General features: G+C 41.5%; 1 protein-coding gene across 12 annotated transcripts in view; it reads left to right on the top strand.

Moving 5' to 3' along the window:
* LOC126953690 (glutathione S-transferase A3) overlaps nucleotides 1-24,993 on the top strand; it is a 115,016-nt gene that overhangs the window by 14,529 nt on the left and 75,494 nt on the right. For 3 of the 12 annotated variants that reach the window (XM_050789281.1, XM_050789280.1, XM_050789282.1), the window contains exons 1-3: nucleotides 6,837-6,935; nucleotides 8,049-8,164; nucleotides 10,366-10,498. The exons of 3 other annotated variants lie outside the window; for them this stretch is intronic. In XM_050789281.1, coding sequence (XP_050645238.1) covers nucleotides 10,377-10,498 — 122 coding nt within the window. In that variant the 5' untranslated portion in view covers nucleotides 6,837-6,935; nucleotides 8,049-8,164; nucleotides 10,366-10,376. Of the gene's footprint in view, nucleotides 1-729; nucleotides 1,645-6,836; nucleotides 6,936-8,048; nucleotides 8,165-10,365; nucleotides 10,499-16,512; nucleotides 16,567-21,822; nucleotides 21,934-24,993 lie in introns of those variants that run through there. 6 more of the 12 variants (XM_050789272.1, XM_050789269.1, XM_050789273.1 and 3 more) reach the window with 5 other exon arrangements.

The following is a 24,993-nucleotide window of genomic DNA, read 5'->3' as shown; positions in this document are numbered from 1 at the left end:
GCTTGAACTGCAGAAAATTGAGTCTGACAATCAGGATTGGTTGACCCATTTTCATGATTCTATTATTTAATTTTTCTATTTAATTTTTTCTATATTATTTAATTTTCACATCAAGCAAGCTCGAAAGTGGAAATTGGAGAAATCTCTGTGACCACTAAAATGTATAGCAGTGCTATTCCTATTAGAATAAATTAGTCTCTGAATGTCAGGAAAACTAGAATCTAATTTAGTCTTTGCTACTAATTAATGGGATGACAAGTCACATTCTCTCTCTGGGGTTCAACCAACTCATGACAAACCTAGAAAATAGCTAAGAAAAAGTCTCTCACCCTTGGCATCCCTTGGGTTGGGTAATTATTTGTGTGCAAGAGCTGCCTTGTGCATGAGAGGACATTTCAAGGCATCACTGGCCTCTACCTACCTGATCTTGTAGCACTACGTACCCCCAAGTTGTGACAACCAAAAATGTCTGCAGACATTGCTGAATGGGATAGGGGAGTAAAATCTCTCCTCGTTTAGAATCACTTGACTGCATGACTTTTCAAAGTGTTAAAAGTCAGAAGTCCTGATAGGAGAACTACATAGTCATTCGAGCGTACAACTAGTTTCTAAGAAGTGCCAAAAGGCATCTGACTAGAATGTATGATGTCATTAGAGTACAAGAGTCGACGACGGCCTGGAATAAATGTTTAATATTGAGGGGCAGGAGATGTTATAAAAGGAAGACCAGGAGTTTCAGTGAGATCCTCTTTTTGGATCCAGATTTGAGAGCTATGCAAGCTATAAAATAATTCACAGGAAAGAAATACAGCACCCATGTGAGAAGATGCTGAAATGAGAGTTGCAAGAGGTTACAGAGAGCAATGTGTAAATACAGATGAGTGATCCTACTTTGAAGGGTAGGAAAGCAGACATCTGGGAGGTACAAAATCCACTGAACCTGCAGATTGAGATGCTACTGTGGAAAAAAGGAGCCCACCTGGGCAGAAGAGACTGGGTCCTCAGCTTTTTCTGAGTCTGGCAGCATTTTCCCCTTGCTCTGATTTGCTTGGCTAAGAGAATTATGATTCTTGGGTTGGAATTTTCAGGAACCCATTAAAATGAAGTCACTGCTAAGCACATTCTGTTCTGTTAGTTGTCCACAAGCCTGTTTTTCTTTTTTCTTTTCTCTTTTTTTTTTTTTGAGACAGTCTTGCTCTGTCACCCACGGTGGGGTACAGTGGCATGATCTAGGCTCACTGCAACCTCCACCTCCTGGATTCAAGTGATTCTCCCACTTCACCCTCCCTAGTAGCTGGGACTACAGGCACATGCCACCATGCCAGGCAATTTTTTTTTTGGCATTTTTGGTAGAGGTGAGGTTTCACCATGTTGCGCAGGCTGGTCTCGAACTCCTGGGCTCAAGTGATCACCTGTCTCGGCCTCTGAAAGTGCTGCAATTAGAGGCAAGAGCCACCACACCTGGCCCCACAAAGCTATTTTTCTGACTAGATTTAAACCCTTTAGAGTAAGGACCAAATCAGACCAAATATTTTTTGCTACAAGCCATCATCATTGCTTGAGACACTGAAACTGTTTTTAAAAGAGGCGAATACTCCAGAAACAAGGAATTGAGAAAGGATCAGCAAAATGTCTGCATTTCAGGTAAGTAACAGGATGGGGTAGAGAAGTGACTGTTTTCATCAAGTATTAAGAGTGAGAACCTGCTCAAGAGCTATGAATAGCTGGAGAGAGGCAGTGGGGCTCCCACATGCATGGCTGGAGATCATGCAAAGGGGGCCTGGCAGTAGGAAAGGCTCAGACTGCCCTGAGCAGGGGGTGAGTGGTAACTGGGCCTAGTCTGAGGAGAGAGGCCCACCAGGTGCAGGGTATGGGAGTCTTTTTCTGGGATATAAATTATCTCTTTTTCAAGGTTAAAAAACAACCTGGGAACCAGGGGTCTGCTGCAGTCTAGGAGTTAAGCAAGACTGTGTTAACGACGGGTCAGGCCTCCTTGAACCTTCACTGAAAACTTCCTGTTAATCCAGTGTATTAGTCTGTTCTCATGCTGCTAATAAAGACATACCTGAGACTGAGTCACTTATAAAGTAAAAAGGTTTAATGGACTCATAGTTTCACGTGGGTGGGAGGCCTCACAATCATGGCAGAAGACGAAGGAAGAGTAAAGGGACCTCTTACATGGCAGCAGGCAAGAGAGTGTGTACAGGGGAGCTCCCCTTTATAAAATCTACAGATCTCGCGAGGCTTACTCACTATCAGAACAGCATGGAAAGACCCACCCCCATGAGTCAATTATCTCTCTCTGGGTTCCTCCCGTGACACGCGGGAATCATGAGAGCTACAATTCAAGATGAGATCTGGATGGAGACACAGCCAAACCATATCACCCAGGTTGACTGGATTAGTGAATATCATTAACCTCTGTACAGGAGCTTTATAGAAAAGACCCATTGTATGACTTCTTTGGAAAAAAATCTGGATATACATAAAATCTTTTTTTTTTTACCAGAGCTTGATGGGTTAAGAGAGACAGAGAGAGAGAGAGGAGACCCCGGTACTACCCAATGTGTTCAGAGAGACTCATCCACATCCCAAGAAGTGGGGGTCGGAGGACACTGTCATTACTCGGTTCCCATTATGAATTTTATGCACATTATTTTATTAGTCTGTTTTCACACTGCTATAAAAAATACCCGAAACTGGGTAATTTATAAAGAAAAGTGGTTTAATTGACTCACAATTCTGCATGGCTGGGGAGGCCTAAGGAAACTTAACAATCATGGTGGAAGGTGAAGGAGAAGGAAGTACCTTCTTCACAATGCAGCAGGAAAAGGAGAGAGCAGGAGAAACCACCGCTTATAAAACCATCAGATCTCACGAGAACTCACTATTGTGAGATCAGCATGGGGGAAACTGCCCCCAAGAGCCAATCACCTCCACCAGGTCTCTTCCTCAACATGAGGGGATTATAGAGATTACAATTTGAGATGAGATTTGGGTGGGGACACAGAGCCAAACCAGATCAATTATTTCATTTAACTTTCTCAACAGCCCTCAAAAATAGGTATGGAAATCCCTATGTTTTGTTTGTTTATTTTAGAAAGAATCTCTCTGTGTCACCCAGGCTGGAGTGCAGTGGTGCAATCTCAGCTCACTGTACCTCCATCTCCCGGGTTCAAGAAATTCTCCTGCCTCAGCCTCCCTAGCAGCTGGGACTACAGGCGCCCGCCACCACACCTGGCTAATTTTTTTATTTTTAGTAGAGATGGGGTTTCACCATGTTAGCCTGGCTGGTCTTCAACTCCTGATCTTAAATGATCTGCCCATCTCGGCCTCCCAAAGTGCTGGGAGTACAGGCGTGAACCACCACACCTGGCCAACAATCCCTATTTTGAAAAAAGAAAATTAAACTCAGAATTCAGAGAGCCTGCTGAGTTTATGAACCCCATAATGAAAGGAGTTGTGGTTTATCTCAGTCTACCTTCTCTCTGACAAGAAACAGTGTAATTAGGACCACCCAGAGACCTAACTCTTTTAATTTACTACTGGGATTATCATAGGTTATATTTCTTTCAATACAAGCTCATTTTCTAATTGAGGTAAATACACTAGTCCTCAACTCACTCAGGTTTTTAGGTTGTCATATCAGGGAAAGGCACAGTTTCATTAATTTTTTGTTCTAATCACTGAAAAGTTGCTAACAGAAAGGAACTCAAGATTCAGATGTTTGTCTCTTGCCCTCGCCTTTAAACCTTTAGCTGGCTAATGGAGTCTGAATGGGAAAATATGAAACAATTTCTCAGACAGAAGCAGAGCCAGCTTATAGGGTGGAGTGGAAAAGCTCTGGACCTGCAATTAGAAGGAGTTCAGGCTGACCCAACAGGCACCAAGTGTGCAGCGTGGGCCAGTCGCTTTAGCTCTTGAACCTCAGTGTGCCCATCTTTCATTAGGATATTAGGAGCCATTTCCCAGGGTTGTTGCAGAAGGTAGACACACTCCCTAGGTATTGACCATGAATGAGGAGCATGTGTGTGTGACTCATGGCAAACCTTTGAGCCTCTCTGGTTCTCAAATTCTGTTCACCCAGCCAAGCTCTGTGTCAAGTTTGTCCCAGTCTTGGTCTGGCTTTTGGAAACCTCATATTGGGAAGGTGATATGTTACTTATAAGCAAGAGCATTATGATAAAATGCTATGTAAGATAACAATTCATTTCCCTTTGAAACATGATCCTCAGTAATGGCTAAGGGTACAAGTGTGCAACTTGAGTCACTCTGTGAACTCTAGTTGATAACAATTAAACAGACACACCCACTCTCTGGGTGAGGTTCACTCTCCCTTTCCTTCTGCTGAATCATGCTATTTGCATTTCCAATGAGAGGGAAGTGCAATGTGCAAAGTCTCTAATTACAAGACAGATGAGTTGATTAAGTATGTTCAAAGAGTTCTTTACTTTCTAAAAGTTAGAGTGAGTTCCACATTTTAAAATGTAGATATTTAAGAGATTTTGATTTTCAAATTCAAGTCATACATACTTTTTTAGAAATACATCTGTTGGTAAAGACAAGTATATTTTTGTACCAATATACCAACCTTGACGACCACAAAAATTTGCAGGAAGAATCTTAATATTTTATTACAGAGCTGGGGGTTTGGAGAGAAAATCCCACTGTTCCTAAGTCCTGGCACTGGAATGCCTGCTTTCAATGAGTCTTGGGTGTTTCCATTCAAACTCATGATAAAATTATTTATGGTCTGTCCCGGTAGACTCGGTTTTCATTCTCTGATACTCTGCTATGTTCCACCTCCCAAGCAGGCTAGGAGAGAGCAAAGGCTATCAAACTTCCTTGACAAGCCCCGATAAATTTATCTCTAACCATTTGCAATGGCCAAAATGAGCTGCACGCATGCAAACATCCATACACATAACATACATATAACTGAAACTAAAAACTCATGAAACATTACTTACTCTTCAACATGTCATGCTCTCTGGTATTTTTTATTCTTTTATATCTTACTTTTAAAGTATTGGGTTTCACAGTCTGCTGAAAGATTACCATGTGTATTTGAGAGACATTAACACAAAAAATAAGTCCCAATCTTTTTTTTTTTTTCTTTTTTGAGACAGAGTCTCACTCTGTTGCCCAAGCTGGATTACAGCAGCCTCTACCTCCTGGGTTCAAGCGGTTCTTGTGCCTCAGCCTCCTTAGTAGCTGGAATTACAGGCGTGCGCCACCATGCCTGGATAATTTTTTGGTATTTTTAATGGAGACAAGGTTTCACCAATGTGGCCAGGCTGGTCTCGAACTCCTGACTTCAGGTGATCCACCCACCTTGGCCTCCCAAAGTGTTGGGATTAGAGGTGTGAGCCACTGCACCCAGCCAGTCTTTGGTTTTGAATAGCAATGGATTTGAATCCCAGATCCACCACTTACTTTGGGCAAGTTACTCAAAAAATCTCAGTACTCTCAACTGTAAAATGACATTAACAACAGCACTCACCTTAGGTGATTTTTGTAGAATAAAATGAAGATAAATTTGTAAGAATGGCCAGTGTGTGACTGACATTGAACAAATGCCAGCTCCTTCCTTTCCCTGCAAAATTAATGCAGCATCTCTTTTTCCAGGTTATAAAACAAAATGCACCCTATAGAGGTAGAAAACAGAATTCTAAGAGAATCAAGAAAATTATGATTCTCTGTCTGTTAAGAATTTGGATCTCATAGTTACAGTTAAGCAAGTCTGAGGCCCTATTTCTCCCTTTGATCAAACGTAGCTGTATTAGTCCATTTTTACACTGCTATAAAGAACTTCCCTGAGCCTGAGTAATTTATAAATGAAAGAATTTTAACTGACTCACAGTTCCACACAGCTGGGGAGGTTTCAGGAAACTTACAGGCATGGTGGAAGGTGAAGCGGAAGCAGGCATCTCTTCCCAAGGCAGCAGCAGCAGAGAGAGAGAGAGAGAGAGAGAGAGAGAGAGAGAGAGAAGGGGGAACTGCCCTTTATAAAACCAAGAGATCTCGTGAGAACTCACTCTCAGGAGAACAGCATGGGGGAAACCGCCTCCATGATCCAATCACCTCCCACCAGGTCCATCCCTCAACATGTGGGGATTATGGGGATTACAGTTTGAGATGAGATTTAGGTGGGGACACAGAGCCAAACCATATCAGTAGCCTAACAGCCAAAGAGCTGAAGAGTGACTTTGCTCCTTCCTGGTCCTCCTTGTCATGATATCCTCTGGTTTCTTCGTCACTTACTGGGTTCCCAGGGCCTTCACCTAGGTGGGTTCCAGATCTGCCTTCATTTTAGTGAAGTGGGTGTGGATTTTCATGTTTATCACCACCTAGAGTGTGATTGTGGACATTGCATTTCACTTCTCTGATGTTCCATTTCATTAACCAAAAAATGGAGATACTAATAGGTATTTCATGGGACTTAGGAGGATTAAAGATATAACATATTAAAAGGGACTAGCATTGGGGAAGTATCACCAGGATGTTTTTAATAAATATTAGTTCTTGAATTCTTCCTCTTCTCACTACCTTCCATATATGCATTATTACCACAAACTCTCACCTCTTAGCATGACGAGAATGGCTACATTTAACCAATGGGCACGTGAGACTGGTTTGCTAGAATCTGAGGGTGGCCACCGATGGGTAACAATTTGGGCCAAGAAAACATTCCAGGAATTCCTCCAACCCAGTCATGAAGAAGGCAGGTTCATCTTCAGTATTGTTGGTGGTTTTCAACCATACATCCTAATGAACATTTTTTATTCTATGGCTTCATTCATTCATTCATTCATTCATGCTTAGAGAAACCTCCAGGAGTCTGCTATCATGGTGGGAAACCCAAGCTCTACTACCACAATGGACGGGGCAGAATATAGTCCATCCGGTGGTGCCTAGCTGCAGCTGGAGTACAGGTAGGTTCTGAGAGGTCATCTTAAATTGGATCTAAAATTGACCTTACCAGATACTTTTCCCTCAGAAACTATGAGATGTTTCTTACTAAATGACTTGTCAAGTGTTGTACCTTAAATGAAAATTGGCAGTTATTAAGAAAAAGATGATGAATTTGATCTAATAAATTGTTAAAATATCTTTTCATCTAAGAGCATAAACATTAAGATACATTTAAGAAACTAATCAAAATGTGTGAACCTTAACTGAACTTGGATTTAAACAAACTATAAAAAAAATTATGGCATTTATATAACAGTTAGAAACATAGATATCGATTGAATATTTGATGTCATGAAAAAATTATTGTTAATGTTTCATGTGTGATAATGTACTACGGCTATACTTAAAACCATTCTTCTGTTTTAGAGAAACACATTGAGGTATCTAAGAATAAAATATATGGTATCTGGGATTTCCTCACATCATTACAAGGAGAAAGTGGGTGGGCACGTAGGTGAAAACACATTGGCTTTAGTTGGTGTAAACCAAATATAAAATTCTAAGCCTCTTCCCCAGACGCAGCCATCTGAATGGACCCTCTTCTCAGCAAGGGCATTACTAAGCTAACCTGAAAAACCAGTTTAGGCCATGATGGGAAGTGGGGAATTGGACATGCCCTCCTCTCTTTTGGAATTACTGATAGAACAGACTCTAAGTCTGATAAGAAACATAACTTTCAATGGTAAAAACCGTAATTACTTTTGGACCAACCTGACACAATTTATTTTCTCTGAAGCCTGCTACCAGGACGCTGGATTAATTGCTGGCACACCCTTTCTGCCCCCGCCTACCCCCCCCCCGCCCCGCCCCGCCCCGCCCCTCCCCGCCCCACCATGACCTCTAGATCCTGGTCCTGTGTGATCACAGATCCACAACCAACTCTGTTCCACGGAGCAAGCTAGCAACCCCCAAATTCCTGACATTTCACCATAAAGAAGTCTATTAAGGCATAATTAGCCACTTCAAACACCACTACTGTTTATTACTTGATGTATGTGGGTCCGGCCCTGTATGATACATTTTGAAAACATTAAAACATTCTGTTAAGAAAACGTTCTATGCCCATTTTGCAGATGAGGGAACTAACGCTTAAAGATGTTAAGTGCTGATTCCCAGATCACACAGCTATTATGAGGCACAGCCAAGATTGGAACCAGATCATATTAACAGTGAAATCCTGAAAATCTTTGTAAGTATCTGCTTTAACTTTTATTTTTATAGATTCTGCCTATTAAGTCAACTGCATCATTATGTAACAACTGATTTTCATATTTATATTAAATACCTGCATCCACTCAGAGTTTCTGATCAGATTTAGACAATCTTGCTGGCTGCCATTCCAGCTACTCTCAGGAGAAAGTGTAATTTATTTCAAAGTTTAAATTACTGGACACAGGTCAACAAGAGAGTATATATTCAGTGATCTTTGATTTAAGTTTTTTGAAAAGGGTGCTATGAAATAGCAGCCATCTCTCAGAGTTCCAAAACGTGTATTTAATGAGCATTTATTATATACCTGCTACTTTTCTAAGTGCTTTGCATGACTTTGTAATTTAATTTTCATACCAATCTTTAACAAAACCATCATAAGTATATCCATTTCATAGGTTAGGATACTGAGACACAGAGAGATTCAACAATGTGTCCAAAATCAAGAAGCCAGGACATGAAAATAGTGATATTAAACCCACACAGCCATATCATAAACCAGAGATTTTCATTAAAAATAACATTACTGTGGGGACCCTAATTCCTTCCTCAAATTGAGAATTCTACTCTATTGTGTTCCATTTACTCCAGGAGGGGAAATTGTCGTTGCAAGAGTTAAAGTTGTGCAACAGCAGGACCTATCTCATGCTTAGTAGGGCTCCTAACAAGTGGGGTGATATAAACTACAACAGAGGTTCCTTGGTGGCAGAATCTTTGATAGTTGTTAGCCCATTGCATAGCCCACACTGAGGACACAAAGGCTGTGGTCTGATCTCACCCGGAGACACATGGTTTCCTATGATATGACAACACCGAAACTAGAAGAACTGCCTGATCCCTTAACTCCAGTGACATCCTCTCTCAAATCATGACCTAATCACGGACATGGGAGCGATCAGGGTGTACATGAAGTGAACTAAAAGATTGAGTGGCTATGTGCTGTGATCCATGCCTTTTTCTTGATGAATCTAGTCTAAATTTCCCAATGGCCATGACCAGACCCCTCTGTGTGCACTGCCAAACTCAGAAATCTTATAGCCTCCAAATTGTTTACCAGACATTAGCCATTCAAAGTTAAAAGTCTATAATGCTATGGAATGACCTATCAGGAGCCCATTTACTGACTCTGCTTTTGGTTTGAAGAGAAATTTCTAGAATCAGCAGAAGATCTGGAAAAGTTAAGAAATGGTAAGATCAAGTCTCTACATGTCTCTGACGAAGGTATCTAGTAGAAAGTACACTTGAAGGTTTTAATACCAGGCAGTGTCTATGTGTGTGAAAGGTGGTGGTTGGGGTGGTGGAGAGGGAAAAAAGTGGTTAAAGTAGAAAGGGTGAGGCTCCTTGAGCAGGTCTGTCAACTCTCTCCAGGTTAAAAGGGCCAAACCCCTTAGAGTATTTGCTAGAGGAGCCATCCCCAGCGAGTTGAGAATGGCCTCTCCTTGCTTTCATGCTTTCGACACTGTGAATGAGCTGTGGTTGGTTCAGGATCCCACATACCCCTCCCCATCTAAGGACACGCACGGACGTGCATTGGAGGAAAGGAATTGAAACAGGTCCATCTTGAATTCATTTCTCTTATTAATTTGACAAGGTGATATTCTTGCAACATTGTAGGCTTAGATGATGAGACAGTGTTGAATTGGTTGGAAGTCCAGGTCAGAGGGTCAGGAGGGACATGAGCCAGGGCAGCAGCAGTAGGGTGAGGAACACAGCACCCACCCTGTGCACACTGTCCAGTGGGGGTATTAAAGAGCACACAAAGGGCCTACATAGAAACTTCTCTCAGAACTGTGTTTAATGTCTTTACACCATGAGATTTACTTTGAAAAATTCCCATGTTAAATGGCGTCTGACTGGTGGGCTTGCAGCAACCTCTCCCAACTTCTTCCTAAAATATCCATGAAGATACACCAACACAAAAAATACAAGGGACCTATTATGTATCTGGAAGAGGAATAAAAACATAAATGAAATAACACGTTAGAAGGCAAGAGGAAGATTAATAAGCAAAAGAAGGACTACAGGAAGCTAAAAACAAATTCTATTTCCTTTGAGAGGTTATACCAGGCAATAATTTCTTTTCTGTTTTATAAATTTAGTCATTTCAGTGAACATTTCTTCATGCTGAAAGACTGGGATTCATAGACATCTCACTCTCCTTTTTTTTCCTTCTTTCTAAAGATGGAAGTTTGATGTTCCAGCAAGTGCCAATAGTTGAGATTGATGGGATGAAGCTGGTGCAGACCAGAGCCATTCTCAACTACATTGCCAGCAAATACAACCTCTATGGGAAAGACATAAAGGAGAGAGCCCTGTACAGTATATTTTCTGTTCTTCCATCCACAGAGAACACAGAGCGATTTAGGTCCTTCCTTGAGTGGGCGGGACCGTGGCAGGGGCATTATGGTCAGCAACAGGCTGGGCCTTGGGCATGTATACTGAGGTGCAGTATTCCAGAGTCCCATCTCTCGCCCTAGGCATGTCTTTATCTTTTCAGTGGCTACATGATTTGAGCCTCCAAACTACAAAAGAGATTTTTTCACCCAACCGTATGGATTAACACCTAATGGGAATAAAGAAAACCTAAAGTCACAGTCAGTACCCTGCCCCAAGTAGAAACTGTAATCTTCTGCCTGGATCACTGCCAATTTCAAAGAATGACAAGAACAAAAGCCAAGAGTGAAGAACTTCTTTTAGTTTCAGGGATGACCCACAGAAGAGTTTGTACACATGGACAGAGGTCCAGTGAGAACCTCAAACTCAGTGTACGGTGAGATTGTCTTGAAAAACAGGCTTCTGGGCCTATGCCTATGTGCTGCCTCTTTTTTTTTTTTTTTTTTTAATGACAAACAACACTTTTTTTTTTTTTTTTTTTTTTTTTGAGACAGAGTCTTGCTCTGTAGCCCGGGCTGGAGTGCAGTGGCCGGATCTCAGCTCACTGCAAGCTCCGCCTCCCGGGTTTGCGCCATTCTCCTGCCTCAGCCTCCTGAGTAGCTGGGACTACAGGCGCCCGCCACCTCGCCCGGCTAGTTTTTTTGTATTTTTAGTAGAGACGGGGTTTCACCGTGTTAGCCAGGATGGTCTCGATCTCCTGACCTCGTGATCCGCCCGTCTCGGCCTCCCAAAGTGCTGGGATTACAGGCTTGAGCCACCGCGCCCGTTCTTGATAGCATGACACAAAGCAGTACCACAAAAGACTGAAAAGAAACAAACAGGCAAAAAAGGCCTGGTTCTATTAAGGATGGTAAGCAGATGGGAACCAATAAAAAACCAAGGTCCAAACTGAGAATAAAAAGTGAAAGAGCTCAAAGCAAAGAGAAAAGAGTTCAGCCCAGGTGCAGACTTGCCACAAGGCACAAGGAGCCTTTGTGGATACTGCACCTGGTTGAAGGCTGGGGTCCATGGCAATGGGCAACATAGACCATGTTTTGTCACAACCTCCAGAAAAACTGTGAAAGTGAATGAAGACAACCCAAATGAGAATAAGCAAAAGGTGTTTATTTTGAGCTTGCTATAGTAAGGAAGTCAGACACCATCACTTGCATTTGCCAGAGATTCAGAGGCAGTCGGGAAAGTCTGAGAGATTTATGGTGAAAAAACATATGTCCTGATTGCAGGTTGTTGGCATGAAGATGCTATAAGCTGGCTAACTAGAAGCATTAATTTCTATGTGATTGGTCAGATTTACTTTCTGTGTTTGGTCATAAACTGATAGTGGAGGCAAAAATTAGGAAAGTTGGCAGTTATTGACCAAATGCTGGCATATTTGAGTGTTGCAAAGGTCATGATGGAAGCTGTTTAGTCTATAAGGGCACTAAGAGGTAGAGGGTGTCTTAGCAGTTTGGCTGCTATAACAAAATACCATAGACTGGGTAAAGAACATATGTTTCTATCTCACAGCTCTGTAGGCTGGGAAGTACAAGATCAATGTGCCAGCAGATTCCACATCTGGGGAGCGCCTGTTCCTTGGTTCATAGACAACCAATCTCTGACTGTGTCCTCACATGGCAAACATGCCAAGGGAGTTCTCTAAGGTCCCTTTCATAAGGGGACTAATGTCATTCATGAGAGCTCCACCCCATGACTCCTGAAGGCCCCACCTACTAACAGCATCACATCGGGGGTCAGGATCCCAACATATGAATTTTGGGGAAACATAAACATTCAGTCAATAACATAAGGCAACAGAGAAATAGTGCCTGTGCATTTGTGGGACATTGACCTTCATGTCCAAAAAGCCTTCCTTGATGTTAATTGAACACTTGACTCTCAAGGCATGGTATAAAAATAGACTGTCAGGAAGTATTTCACAGGTTCTACCAAAGAGTCCCATGATACATGACTCTGAACTATGTATGCTACAATATAGCATTTGATGTTGCATTTTCTTTATGTATCAAGTAATTATTTACACTTAGATATATATACACAGTCTGAAAGGGTATTTGCCAAAATGTTACCTTAAATCAGTGATGTTGTATGTTTTCTCATTTTATTATTTATGATGTGAATGTGCTGAAATATTTTAATAAATATCACATATCACTAAAAATTTTGTTATGAAACATTTTATATATTCACAATAGTTGAAAGAAATATTTTAAGACCATATATACACCAACCACCTAGACAGCAAAATTAACATCTCCTCATCTGGGCTTTATCACATGGGGCAGTCACTCCACCCCTGTCTCCCTCAGTCAAACACAATTTTTTTTTTTTTGCATTTCAAAGTAAGTTGCAGACATCAATGCAGTTCACCCTGGATACTGTGGCATGCAGATTATAACACAGTGAAATCAGTAAGCGCCAATGTTTCAAGAAAGGGGATGAATTCAAGTTCACCCAGGTTTACTTCAGATCCTAGAGCAGGAAATAAGGAGAGCATACAAGGAGAAATGAGGACTCTGATATAGTCTCCTCCTGGGGGAAGAGTGCTGTCATGAAGGTGGAGTCACTGCCCAAGAGATATTGGAGAGAGATAGCAGAGTGTAGAATCATGCCCTGAAAGTCAGGGCTGCATGCTGTAGGGTCTGGGGAACCCAGAACATGTTGTAGCAGGTGCGGAGCCCCTGGCCCATGTGGAATATGCAAGCCAAGTGGGTGGTGTGGATGCTGCAGTGAGGTGGAATGAGAAGAGAAAATGAGAGCCTGAGCTCCAACCAAGGAATTAGCAGAGTTATATTTCTTACTCTCAATGAGTCAGGGAACATGGAGAAAACTCCAGTTCTCTCCACCCATGCAGTGAGGCAGCAGAGGTGGGAGAGTCAGGCTGGAGAAACTCAGGAAGAAGCAGGGGCCCCAGCCTGATTGTGCATGTGTTCCTGATCTGATTCCTCCAGTTATCTAGGTATGAAAGAGCCACGGACAAGATTACCTTGTTGGCAACGAGCTGAGTAGGGCTGACATTCACCTGGTGGAACTTCTCTACTACGCGGAAGAGCTTGACTCCAGCCTTATCTCCAGCTTTCATCTGCTGAAGGTGACCCATTTCACAGCCCAGAGAGGCAGCCCCACATGTCCCATCTTGGGATCTCATATCTGGGCCCTGGGACTGGCCACATTCTGACCCAGCCTTCTCCAGGCCTTCAGTGACCTCACGTCTCCAAAGTGAGCTTCCAGGCCCTGATTCCTCACAATCAGGGAAAGATTCTTGTTATGTCTTGCTCCTCACAAGCAGGGAAAGATTCTTATTACGTTCATGAAATGTGTGGTGCATGCTACCTCATGAAGAGCATTTGCCTTTTATCATGGAAACGACCCAGGGCCCAGCATCTCTCCCCATGCCTCTATTTCAGTGTGGTTTCTGTTCCTGAGTTCTCTGTGATGTCCTTTATCCCACATGTCCCCTTGTCTTCCCGCACCAAGTGTGTCTGAGCAGGGCCCTTTCCATCTGGTTTCCTCCCTGGGCTCTGCCTTCTGCTTTCTGACATTGTGTTCCTCTGTGCACAGCTCTCCAGCACTCTGCCCCCCACACTGTATCTCTCACTGAGAAAAGGTGGTCCCACGGTTTGTCTTTAATATTTTCTATGACATTTTCCTTTCCAACTCATTTCCCCATATTTTTACTTCTGCTTAGAGACTGATCTGTGTTGATATCTCACAGACACATTGATTTTTCTTGTCTTATACAAGAGTCACTAATCTATAGGATTAATATGTAAGAAGAAACATGGGGATGACTGAGTGGATTAAAATCTGACTGAACGACATCTTTGGGGAAAATACAAGTGAGCTCTTGTATTTTCTTTTTCCTTTTATCTTTATTTCTCACTCAATGTCTGTTTCTGCCTCCATGCTGGTGCTGATGGCGCAGACTTGCTTGGTCTTTGTGTAGAAGGGTCTCAGATTCCCTGGGCGGTATAAATGGTGGTGGCACGCCTTGGCTTCACTCTGAGGCTGTGCTTTGTGAATTACAGGCCTGAAAACAAGAATCAGCAACTTGCCCACAGTGAAGAAGTTTCTACAGCCTGGCAACCCAAGGAAGCCTCCCATGGATGTGATAACTTTAGAAGAAGCCAGGAAGACTTTAAGGTTTTAATAAAGCACCCATGGAGGCCAAGAACATGCAAGACCCATATTCTAAAGTTTTGCAGCAATAAAGTACTTTACCTAAGTATCGATTGTTCCTGTTGTAAAGCTAATGAACTCTTTCCAATCACATGCTAATTAAATAATAAATCTCCTATTTGTTGATTTGGTTAAAATTAATTTCTTTTCATTAGGATCTGATATGAATTCAGATTTCCAGTCTCCTCCTAACCTACCACTTTCGTGAAATTAAAAGTTCAGTAAAAAAAATACTGTAAATTACGTGGTTTGTTTACTTTTCCAAGAATTGTCCTGTAACATTTGTCATACAATCTATTAAAATGTCGATGTAGAAATGCGCTCCTGACATTTTCAGGTATGCACAGGAGAAGAGTTACCATACTGGGTAATGGCATAAAGACATTTTCTTCTTTTCCTGCAGTCATTTTATTTCTGATAAAAGTGTTCTTCCTTAACCATTTGCAAAATAACCATTCTTTCTGCTGCGGATTCCTCAGTTTTCTAGGAGGTGAGGAAATATTGAAGAGCAAACAGACCCACCCTCTTCTCTCAGGCCACCCTGTTGTCCCTTACAGGCGGGTGCTCCTGGCTCATCCTCACTCTGCTCCTTAAGGTTCTGTGGGGCCCCAGTCGTGAGCCTCCCCTCAGTTCCCTCAGTGCTACTCAGGCCAGGGCTGCCAAGATACAGATGGTATATGTGAATTACATACAAATAACTATATGCAAAATCATTTTTTCCCTGTGTGTCATTGTGCCAGAGTGCCTGGATTAGGAGTGCTTTCCAGGAATCTTTCCCTGCATCTTCTAGCTTCTGGGGGCTCTTGGCCTTTCTGGACTTTCATGGATAGTGGCCACATTGCTCTAATTTCTGCCTCTGTCTTCCTGTACCTCACCCTCGCCATGTTGTGTCTTCTTTTCACTCTGCTGTGAGGATAATTGTCATTGGATTCAGGGCCTATCCAGATATACCAAGATGATCTCATCTCAAATTCTTTTACTTCATTACATCGGCAAAGAGCCTTTTTCCAAACAAGATCACATTCACAGGGTCTAGGGATTTCCGTATGGACCTATCTTTCTTGGGGGCCAACATAACCACCTAGATGGGACAGATGAAGAAAGATTATTTGCAATTGATGAATCCAGGTGATGGATACTTTCAGATTTGTTATATTATGGGCAATTCGAGTGACGCAAAGAGGAAAGCACATGCAAACAGGGTTCCTGCATTTGGCAGATAAAATACAGGACACCCACCTAAATGTGAATTTCAGATAAACAATAAAGAATATTTCAGTATAATCATGTTTCATGCCATGTTTGGAAATAGCTATAACTACAAAATTATTAATTATTTGCCTGAAATTCACGTTGACATGGATGTTCTATACTTTATTTGGCAACTCGGTAAGAAAAGAGTGCCATCAGCTTGCCCTCCACAGACATCCCCCCCAGCTATGCTCACAATAGAGATTTTTCAGTTGCCCTAGTCCTTGCATCCAACTCATGAAAAAAAGCATCTTTAAAAAGCCAATTTCTGCTGACTTGTAGAGAGAGCAAAATCCAGGTGACATGTATTATTTGAACGTTAATTGCCAACCTTGAAAAGGAACTTGTTTAACCAGTTTCTTCTGATAAGCAGATCACTTACTCATGTCTTACAATCCAGTAGGTGGTCCCTTGGCCATGAAATGTGTGGGAGTGGCTTCTCCCTAACTTCACCCTTCTCCTTTCAGTGGGAGGGAACTATTGAGAGGAACAATGACCTTATAAATACATTAGGACCTGGAACTCAGTTGTCGAGCCACGACAGTGACAGCGTTTAACAAAGTAAGTACTGATCTTATAAATCTCTCTACATTGCCTCACACTCTCCTCTCTAACCTCCTAGAAAAATATGCTAGTATGTGTCCTTAAGACAAGAAAAAGTCTGTTTTTACTCATATCGTGCCATCTTTGTGTGTTTGGGTGACAGTTCAATAATTGTTTATTTCTTTTCTGTTGGATATATCTTTAGAGAAACGTAAAAATGAAGAATTTAGAAAACCAGGGCCTCAGCATTTAATGGTTTGGGAAACAATGACATGAGGCGAAAAAAGAAATGGTAGTAATTTAAACAATCTGAGAATAATCAGTGCTGGAAGAAGTGGCAATGTATGCAAAAATTTCTTTCTCTATGTAAGTAGTCAACACACAATTGCTGTAAATTGTGATACTGTAATACTATATTGGCTGTGAAAATTTAAAACTAAGGTTTATTATAATTAGAGGAAATTAGTTTGAATGTCAGGGGAACTAGATTCTAGTAGAGCCTTTGCCACTAATTAGCTCCATGACAAGTCATATTTTGTCCCTGGAGTTCTACCGACTCCTGGCCAATCTAGAGGATAGCTAAGAAAGAGACTCTGACGGTTGCTGCCCTTTGAACGGTGTAATTCTTTGTATGGAGAAGTGACCTGCCCACTCTAGGATGTTTCTAGGTATCCCTGCCCTCTACCTACCTGATTTGTAGCCCCCTCTCCCTTCCTGCAGATGTGACAATCCAAAATATCTCTAGACCTTGCTCAATGTCCTCTGGAGTAGAGGAGCCAAATCCCCCTGGTTGAGAACCATGGGACTACATGACCTCATGGGACTAAGCAAGGCTGTGTTACTGATGTGCCCCACTGCTTGGACGTTCACTGAAAACTTCCTGTTAATCCCCATGGACTGATTAATGAATATCATTAACCTCTGTACAGGAGCTAAAAAGGAAAGAGAGAGAGAGAAACAGAGCCATCATATGACAGATTTCATATAAGTCTGGATTCATATAAAAATGTATTCCTATTAGAGTTCTATGGCCAAAATACAGAGATATAGAGAGATGGATACAAGATAGATAATAGATGATGAAGAGACAGATTACAGATAGATAGATGCATAGAATGATAGATAAAATAATACATACGTGGATGGGTAGACAGATAGGGATTATAAATAGATACATATACATAGATTACTGATAGGTAAAATAATTGATGGATAGATAGATCAAAGAAAAAGGATCCATGGGCTACTCAGTGTGTCCAGAGACTCACCCATCTTCTAAGCATTGGGACAAGAGCAAACACCCATTGCTGAGTTCCTACTATGAATTTTTGGTACATTATCTCATTTAACTTTCTCAACAACCCCCAAAAGTAGAAATAACTACCTCTATTCTAAGAATTAAAGAGATTAAACAACCTACAGCTTTTATGAACCTCATAATGGGAGGAGTCGTGATTTATCTCATTCTCCCTTCTCTCTGATAAGAAACAGTGTCATTGGGACAAACTCAGAGATATAAGTAACTCTTTTAATTAACTCCTGGAATTATGAGAGCTTACATTCCGTTAAAACAAGCCCATTTTTAATTGATGTAAATACAGTTATACTAGTCTTCAACTCACTCTGGATTTTAGGTTGTCAAAGTAGAAAAAGGCACACTTTTATTAATTTTTTCTTCCAAGCAAGCCCCTGAAAAGTTGCTCACAGGAGGAACTCAGGAATTAGATGTTCCCGTCTCACCCTCTCCTTCCAACATTTAGTTGGCTAATATACTCTGAATAGGAAAATATAAAACAACTTCTCAGAGAGGAGCTGAGAGCCAGGTTACGGGGTGGAATGGAAAAGCTCTGGACTTGCAATCAGAAGTTCAGGCTGACCCAACACTCACCAAGTGTGCAGCATGGGACAGGTGCTTTAGCTCTCTGAGACTCAGTGTGCCCATCTTTAATTCGGATAATAGGAGCCATTTCCCAGGGTTGTTGCAGAAGGTAGACACACTCCCTAGATATTGACCGTGAATGAGCAGCATGGGTATGTGACCCATGGCAAATCCTTGAGCTCTCTGGTTCTCATTTTCTGTTGACCCAGCAAAGCTCAACGGTAACCTTTGTCCTAGTCTTAACCTGACCCTTGGAAACCTCATATTGAGAAGGTGAAATGTTAGTTATCAGCAGGAGAATTGTGATAAAATATTATGTAAGATAAAAATTCATTTCCTGTTGAAACATGATCCTCAATCAATGGCTAAGGGAGCTTAGTGTGGGGATTAGAGTTACAACACTGTGAACTAATCCATAACAATTAAACAACTACACCCCACACTTTCGTGTGAATTTCACTCTCCCTTCCTTTCTGCTGAATAATGCTATTTCCATTTCCCAAGTTAGGAAAGTACAATGTCAAAATATCTAGGTACAAAACAGGTGAGTTGATTCAGTATGATTTCAAAGAATTATTTACTTTTCAAAGGCTAAACTATTGACTCCCACTTTTTAAAATGTAGACATTTAAAAGATTTTGATTTCTATTTATGCATCCAACTAACATATGAAAAAAAGCTCATGATCACTGGTCATTAGAGAAATACAAATCAAAATCACAATGAGATACCATCTTATGCTAGTCAGAATGGCGACCCTTAAAAAGTCAGGAAACAACAGATGCTGGAGAGGATGTGGAGAAATAGGAATGCTTTTATACTGTTGGTAGGAGTGTAAATTAGTTCAACCATTGTGGAAGATAGTGTGGTGCTTCCTCAAGGATCTAGAACTAGAAATACCATTTGACCCAGCAATCCCATTACTGGGTATATACTCAAAGGATTATAAATCATTCTACTATAAAGACTCATGCACACTTATGTTTCTTGCGGCACTGTTCACAATAGCAAAGACTTGGAACCAACCTAAATGCCCATCAGTGATAGAATGGATAAAGAAAATGTGGCACATATACACCAAGGAATACTATGCAGCCATAAAAAAAGGATGAGTTCATATCCTTTGCAGGGACATGGATGATGTTGGAAACCATCATTCTCAGTAAACTAACACAAGAACAGAAAACAAAACACTGCATGTTCCTACTCATAAGTGGGAGTTGAACAAGGAGAACACATGGACACAGGGAGGGGAACATCACACACCGGGACCTATAGTGGGGTGGGGGAGTTGGGGAGGGATAGCATTAGGAGAAATACCTAATGTAGATGACTGGTTGATAGGTGCAGCAAACCAGCATGGCACATGCATACATATGTAACAAACCTGCATATTCTGCACATGTTCCCCAGAATTTAAAGTATATAAAAAAGATTTCGATGTCTAAATTTAAGTCATACATACATTTTTAGAAGTACATTGGTTGAGGGCAGGTGCAGTGGCTCACGCCTGTAATTCCAGCACTTTGGAAGGTTGAGGCAAGCAGATCATCTGAGGTCGGGCATTCGAGACCAGCCTGGCCAACATGCTGAAACCCTGTCTCTACTAAAAATACAAAATTAGCTGGGTGTGGTGGCATGTGCTGGTAGTCCAAGCTACTTGGGAGGCTGAGGCAGGAGAATCACTTGAAACTGGGAGGCTGAGGTTGCATGAGCTGAGATCACGTCATTGTACTCCAGCCTGGGAAAAAACAGTGAAACTCCGTCTCAAAAAAAGAAAAAGAAAAGAAAGAAAAGAAAAGAAAAGAAAGAAAGAAATACATTAGTTGTTAAAGGCAAGTATATTTTTCTCCTAAACTCAACAACCACAAAACATTGCAAGAAGAATCTTAATGTTTAATATCAGAGCTAGGGGTTTGGAGAGAAAATGCAACTGTTCCTAAGTCCTGGCACTGGAACTCCTGCTTTCAATGAGTCCTGTGTCTTTCCACTCACATTCATGAGACAATTAGTTGCATCTGTCCCTGCAGTCACTGGTTTTCATTCTCTGATACTCTGCTGTGTTCCACCTCCCAAACAGCCTGGGATAGAGCAAGGGCTATCAAACTTCACTGATGAGCCCACTCAATTTATCTCTAACCATTTACAATGACCAAGTCAGCGTGCACACATGCAAACATCCATACACACAACATACAGATAACTGAAACTAACAACTCATGAAACATTACTTACCCTTCCACATGTCAGACTCACTGATATTTTCTATTCTTTTCTATTTTATTTTAAAAAGTAGTGGGATTTCACAATCTACTGAAAGATTACCATGCATATTTGAGAAACACTAACATAGAAAATAAGACTCAGTGCTTGGTTTTTAATAGCAGTGAGTCTGAATCCCAGATCCACCACTTAATCTGGGCAAGTTATTTTAAAAACCTCAGTATCCTTAACTGTAAAATGAGAATAGCTACAGCATTCACCTTAGGTGATTTTTGTAGGATAAAATGAAGAGAAGTTTAGAAGAATGACCAGTGAGTGACTGACATTGAATAAATGCTAGCTCCTTCCATATCTTGCAAAGTTAATGCAGCAGCATCTCTTTTGCCAGATTATAAAACAAAATGCTCCCCCACAGAGTTAGAATATAGAATGCCAAAAGAAGCAAGGGATTAGCATTCTCTGTCTGTTGAAATAATTTGGATATTCTAGCTATAGTTAAGTCTGAAGCCTAATTTCTGGTTTTGATCAAATGCAGTCTCACAGCCAAAGAGCTGAAGGGTGACTTAGCTCCCTGCTGGTCCTCCCTGTCAGTGACATCCTCTGGGTTCACAACCAGTTCATGGGTTCCCAGGGCATTCACCCAGCTGGCTTCCAGGCATGCCTTCATTTTAGTCCTTGGTGTAGATATTCATGTCCATCACCAACTGGAGTGTGACTGTGAACATTGCATTTCTCTGATGTTCCATTTCATTAACTAAAAAATGGAGATAACAACCATTTCATGGTACTATAAGGAGGGTTAAAGATATAAAATATTAAAAGGGACTAGCATTGAGGAAGGATCATTAGGAAGTTTTCAATAAATACTAGTTCTTGAATTCTTCCTCTTCCCATTAACTCCTATACATGTATTATTACCACATACTCTCACCTCTTAGGCTGCCAAGAAAAGTCACAGTTAGCCAATGAAGACTTGAGACTGGTTTCCTGGAATCTGAGGGTGGTCACTGCTGGGTAACAATTTGGGCCAAGAAAACATTCCAGGAACTCCTCCAACCCAGTCTTGAAGAAGGCAGCTTGTTCTTTAGCATTGTTGGTGGTTCTCAACCACACATCCTAAAGTACATTTTGATTCTATGGCTTCAATTATTCATTCATTCATTCAGGCTTAGAGAAACCTCCAGGAGACTGCTATCATGGCAGAGAAACCCAAGCTCCACTACCTCAATGCACGGGGCAGAATGGAGCCCATCCGGTGGCTCCTGGCTGCAGCTGGAGTAGAGGTAGGTTCTGAGTTACGTCATCTTAAGTTGGATTTAAAATTGCATTATCACATGCTTTTCCCACAGAAACTATGCAATGATTACTTACTGAAGCATTGTGCCTTAAATAAAAATGGACTGTAATTAAGAAAAAGATGAACAGATTTGACCTAACAATTGTTAAAATTTCTTCTCATCTAAGAGCATACATATTAAAATATAATTAAGAAACTAATCACAAAGTGTAGAACTTAAGTGGATTAGAATTTAAACAAAGTGTAAAAAATAATTTATGGCATTCATACAACAATTAGAAACATGAATATTGACTATTTGATGACATGAAAGAATTATTGTTAATATTTAATGTGTGATAATGTACTATGGCTGCCTTTAGAATAGTTTATGTGTTTTAGGAAAACACATTGAAGTATTTAAGGATTAATCATATGGATCTGGGATTTCCTTGGAATTATTACAAGAGGAGAAGTAGGTGGGCATAAATATATTTATTTATTTACCATAAATATATTTATTTATGCCCACCTATATATAATATCACATTGGTTTTGGTTGATAATTATTTATTCTAGGTGAGAAGTATAAGCAGAATTATTACGCTTTTCTGTTTATTTTTATTCTTGTTCATAATTTCCACAATAAAACAATAAAAATACATAATATTAAAAGAAGGCTGTAGTCAGAGGTAAAATGCAAAATGTAAACTACAAATGAGAGGCGGAAGGAAGTGGATTGTAACAAATTACCTATTAAAGATTGACTACATTCACAGCAATTATTTGGTTGAGCACTTATTAATTCCAGGTTCCATACTAGGTCATGGAGATAGACAGTGAAGAAGACAGACACAGTCCCTGCCCTGGGGCGGCCTACATGTCTATGAGGATGTAGACAAGCAAACACGTGGTTAAAATGAGGGGTGGAGGCTTCTAGAACACCCAAGCATTCCCCAGTGTTACCAGGCCATCTTCCTGGATGTTTGAGCAGGAAACGCTGGGAGGTGTCTGTGGGACTCCACTAAGCGCTGCCCTCTAGACGTGTCACTGAGAAAAACACTTCCAAGTCCAGACCAGAGTCCTTCAGTAACTGCCTGAGGGTTTTCCTCGGGGGTAAGTCATGGACAAACTCAGGAGATCTTGTCCCTCAGGTGGCAGCTGAAAAGGAGGGTTTCAGGTGAGGTGGCGTCCTGTGAAGGGAACTTCTAGCGCGCCCCTTCAGCCTCACAGCGCCGTGTGGACCTGAACCTCGGGACGGCACTTTCTCCATTGCTTCACGAAGGCTTGGGACTTAAGCCTCACCCTTTCTCAATCCTATGAAGAAATAATCACACAAGAAATCCAAACACTATCATTCCAGGTTGTTTCCTTTGTACAAATGAACACCCTGTTTCACTGTCACCCAGACATCAGCTCTGTAGCTCAGGGATGTGGTCAGAGCCTGGGCAGGAAGAGTTCAGCAGGAGGGAGGGAGGGAGGGGCAAGGCTGAGAGGAACCCAGGCTCCCTGGTCTCCATCCCGCCTGAATGCAGACCTTGCTCAGGCTTCTGGAGTCTCAGGGCCCTAGGGCTGATGATCATAACCCAGTCCTCAACCTCACAAGCACATCCCACTTGCCAACCCCACCGCACCTCGGCCACCCTCCTGCCTGAACCACCCACCATTCCTTAGGTTTGTCCTGAACTGGACACTTTGTTAATTGTTGGCACGCACCTCCATGACCTCTAGATCCTGGTCCTGTGTGATCATAGATCCACAACAAACTCTGTTCCATGGAGCAAGCTAGAAACCCCCAAATTCCTGACATTTCACCATAAAGAACTCCCTAAAGTATAATTAGCCACTGCAAACGTCACTACTGTTTATTACTTGATGTATGGGGGTCAGGCCCTGTATCTTGCATTTTGAAAACATTACAAAATTCCATTTAAGAAAATATTGCAGATGAAGAATGTAAGGCTTGAAGATTTTTTTTTTTTTTGAGACGGAGTCTCGCTCTCTCGCCCAGGCTGGAGTTCAGTGGCCGGATCTCAGCTCACTGCAAGCTCTGCCTCCCGGGTTCACGCCATTCTCCTGCCTCAGCCTCCCGAGTAGCTGGGACTACAGGCGCCTGCCACCTCACCCGGCTAGTTTTTTGTATTTTTTAGTAGAGACGGGGTTTCACCGTGTTAGCCAGGATGGTCTCGATCTCCTGACCTCGTGATCCGCCCGTCTCGGCCTCCCAAAGTGCTGGGATTACAGGCTTGAGCCACCGCGCCCGGCCGGCTTGAAGATTTTAAGTAATAATTCCTAGATCACACAGCTATTTTGAGGCAGAGTCAAGATTGGAACCAGATCATAACAACATTGAAGTCCAAAAAACCATGAGAACTTTTGCTTAGACTTTTGGTTTGACATATTCTGCCTACTTAAGTCAACTGCATCATCATGTAATAACTGAATTTCATATCTGTATTAAATACCTGCATCCACCCATAGCTTCTGGTCAGATTGAGACAGTCTTGTTGCTGGCTGCCATTTCTACCAAAGTGACTTGTCCAGGACAAGGTGGAATTTACTCCCAGGTTTAAGTTACTGGATGTAGATAAAGAACTAAGTATAGTTTCAAAATTCTAAAGATAACTTATATTTAATGAGCAGCTACTATACACCTGCTACTTTTCTAAGTGCTTTGTGTGACCTTACAATTTAATCTTGATATCATCCTATACCATAGGTACCGTAAGTATACCCATTTCATAGATTAGCATACTCAGACACAGATTTGGTACATGTCCAAAGTCAAGAAGCCAGTACATGAAAATGGTGATATTGAACCCACAAAACCACATCAGAAACCAGAGGCTTTCATTAAAAATAATGGTAGTGTGGTACTCTAATTCCTTTATTAAATTGATAATTTAACCTATTGGGTTCCATGTACTTGAGAAGAGAAAGTTAGAATTACAAGTGTTAAAGCTGTGCAACAGCGGCGACCTATTTCACCCTTAGCAGGGTTCCCAAGAAGTGGGGCGATATAAATTACAGCAGAGGCTCCTTGGTGGCAGAATATTTGATGGCCATT

This window comes from Macaca thibetana, chromosome 4 (assembly GCF_024542745.1).
Source record: "Macaca thibetana thibetana isolate TM-01 chromosome 4, ASM2454274v1, whole genome shotgun sequence".
In the NCBI taxonomy this organism is placed as follows: Eukaryota; Metazoa; Chordata; class Mammalia; order Primates; family Cercopithecidae; genus Macaca; species Macaca thibetana.
The sequence above is the reverse complement of the archived record's forward strand: the minus strand, read 5'-3'. Positions and strand labels throughout refer to the sequence as shown.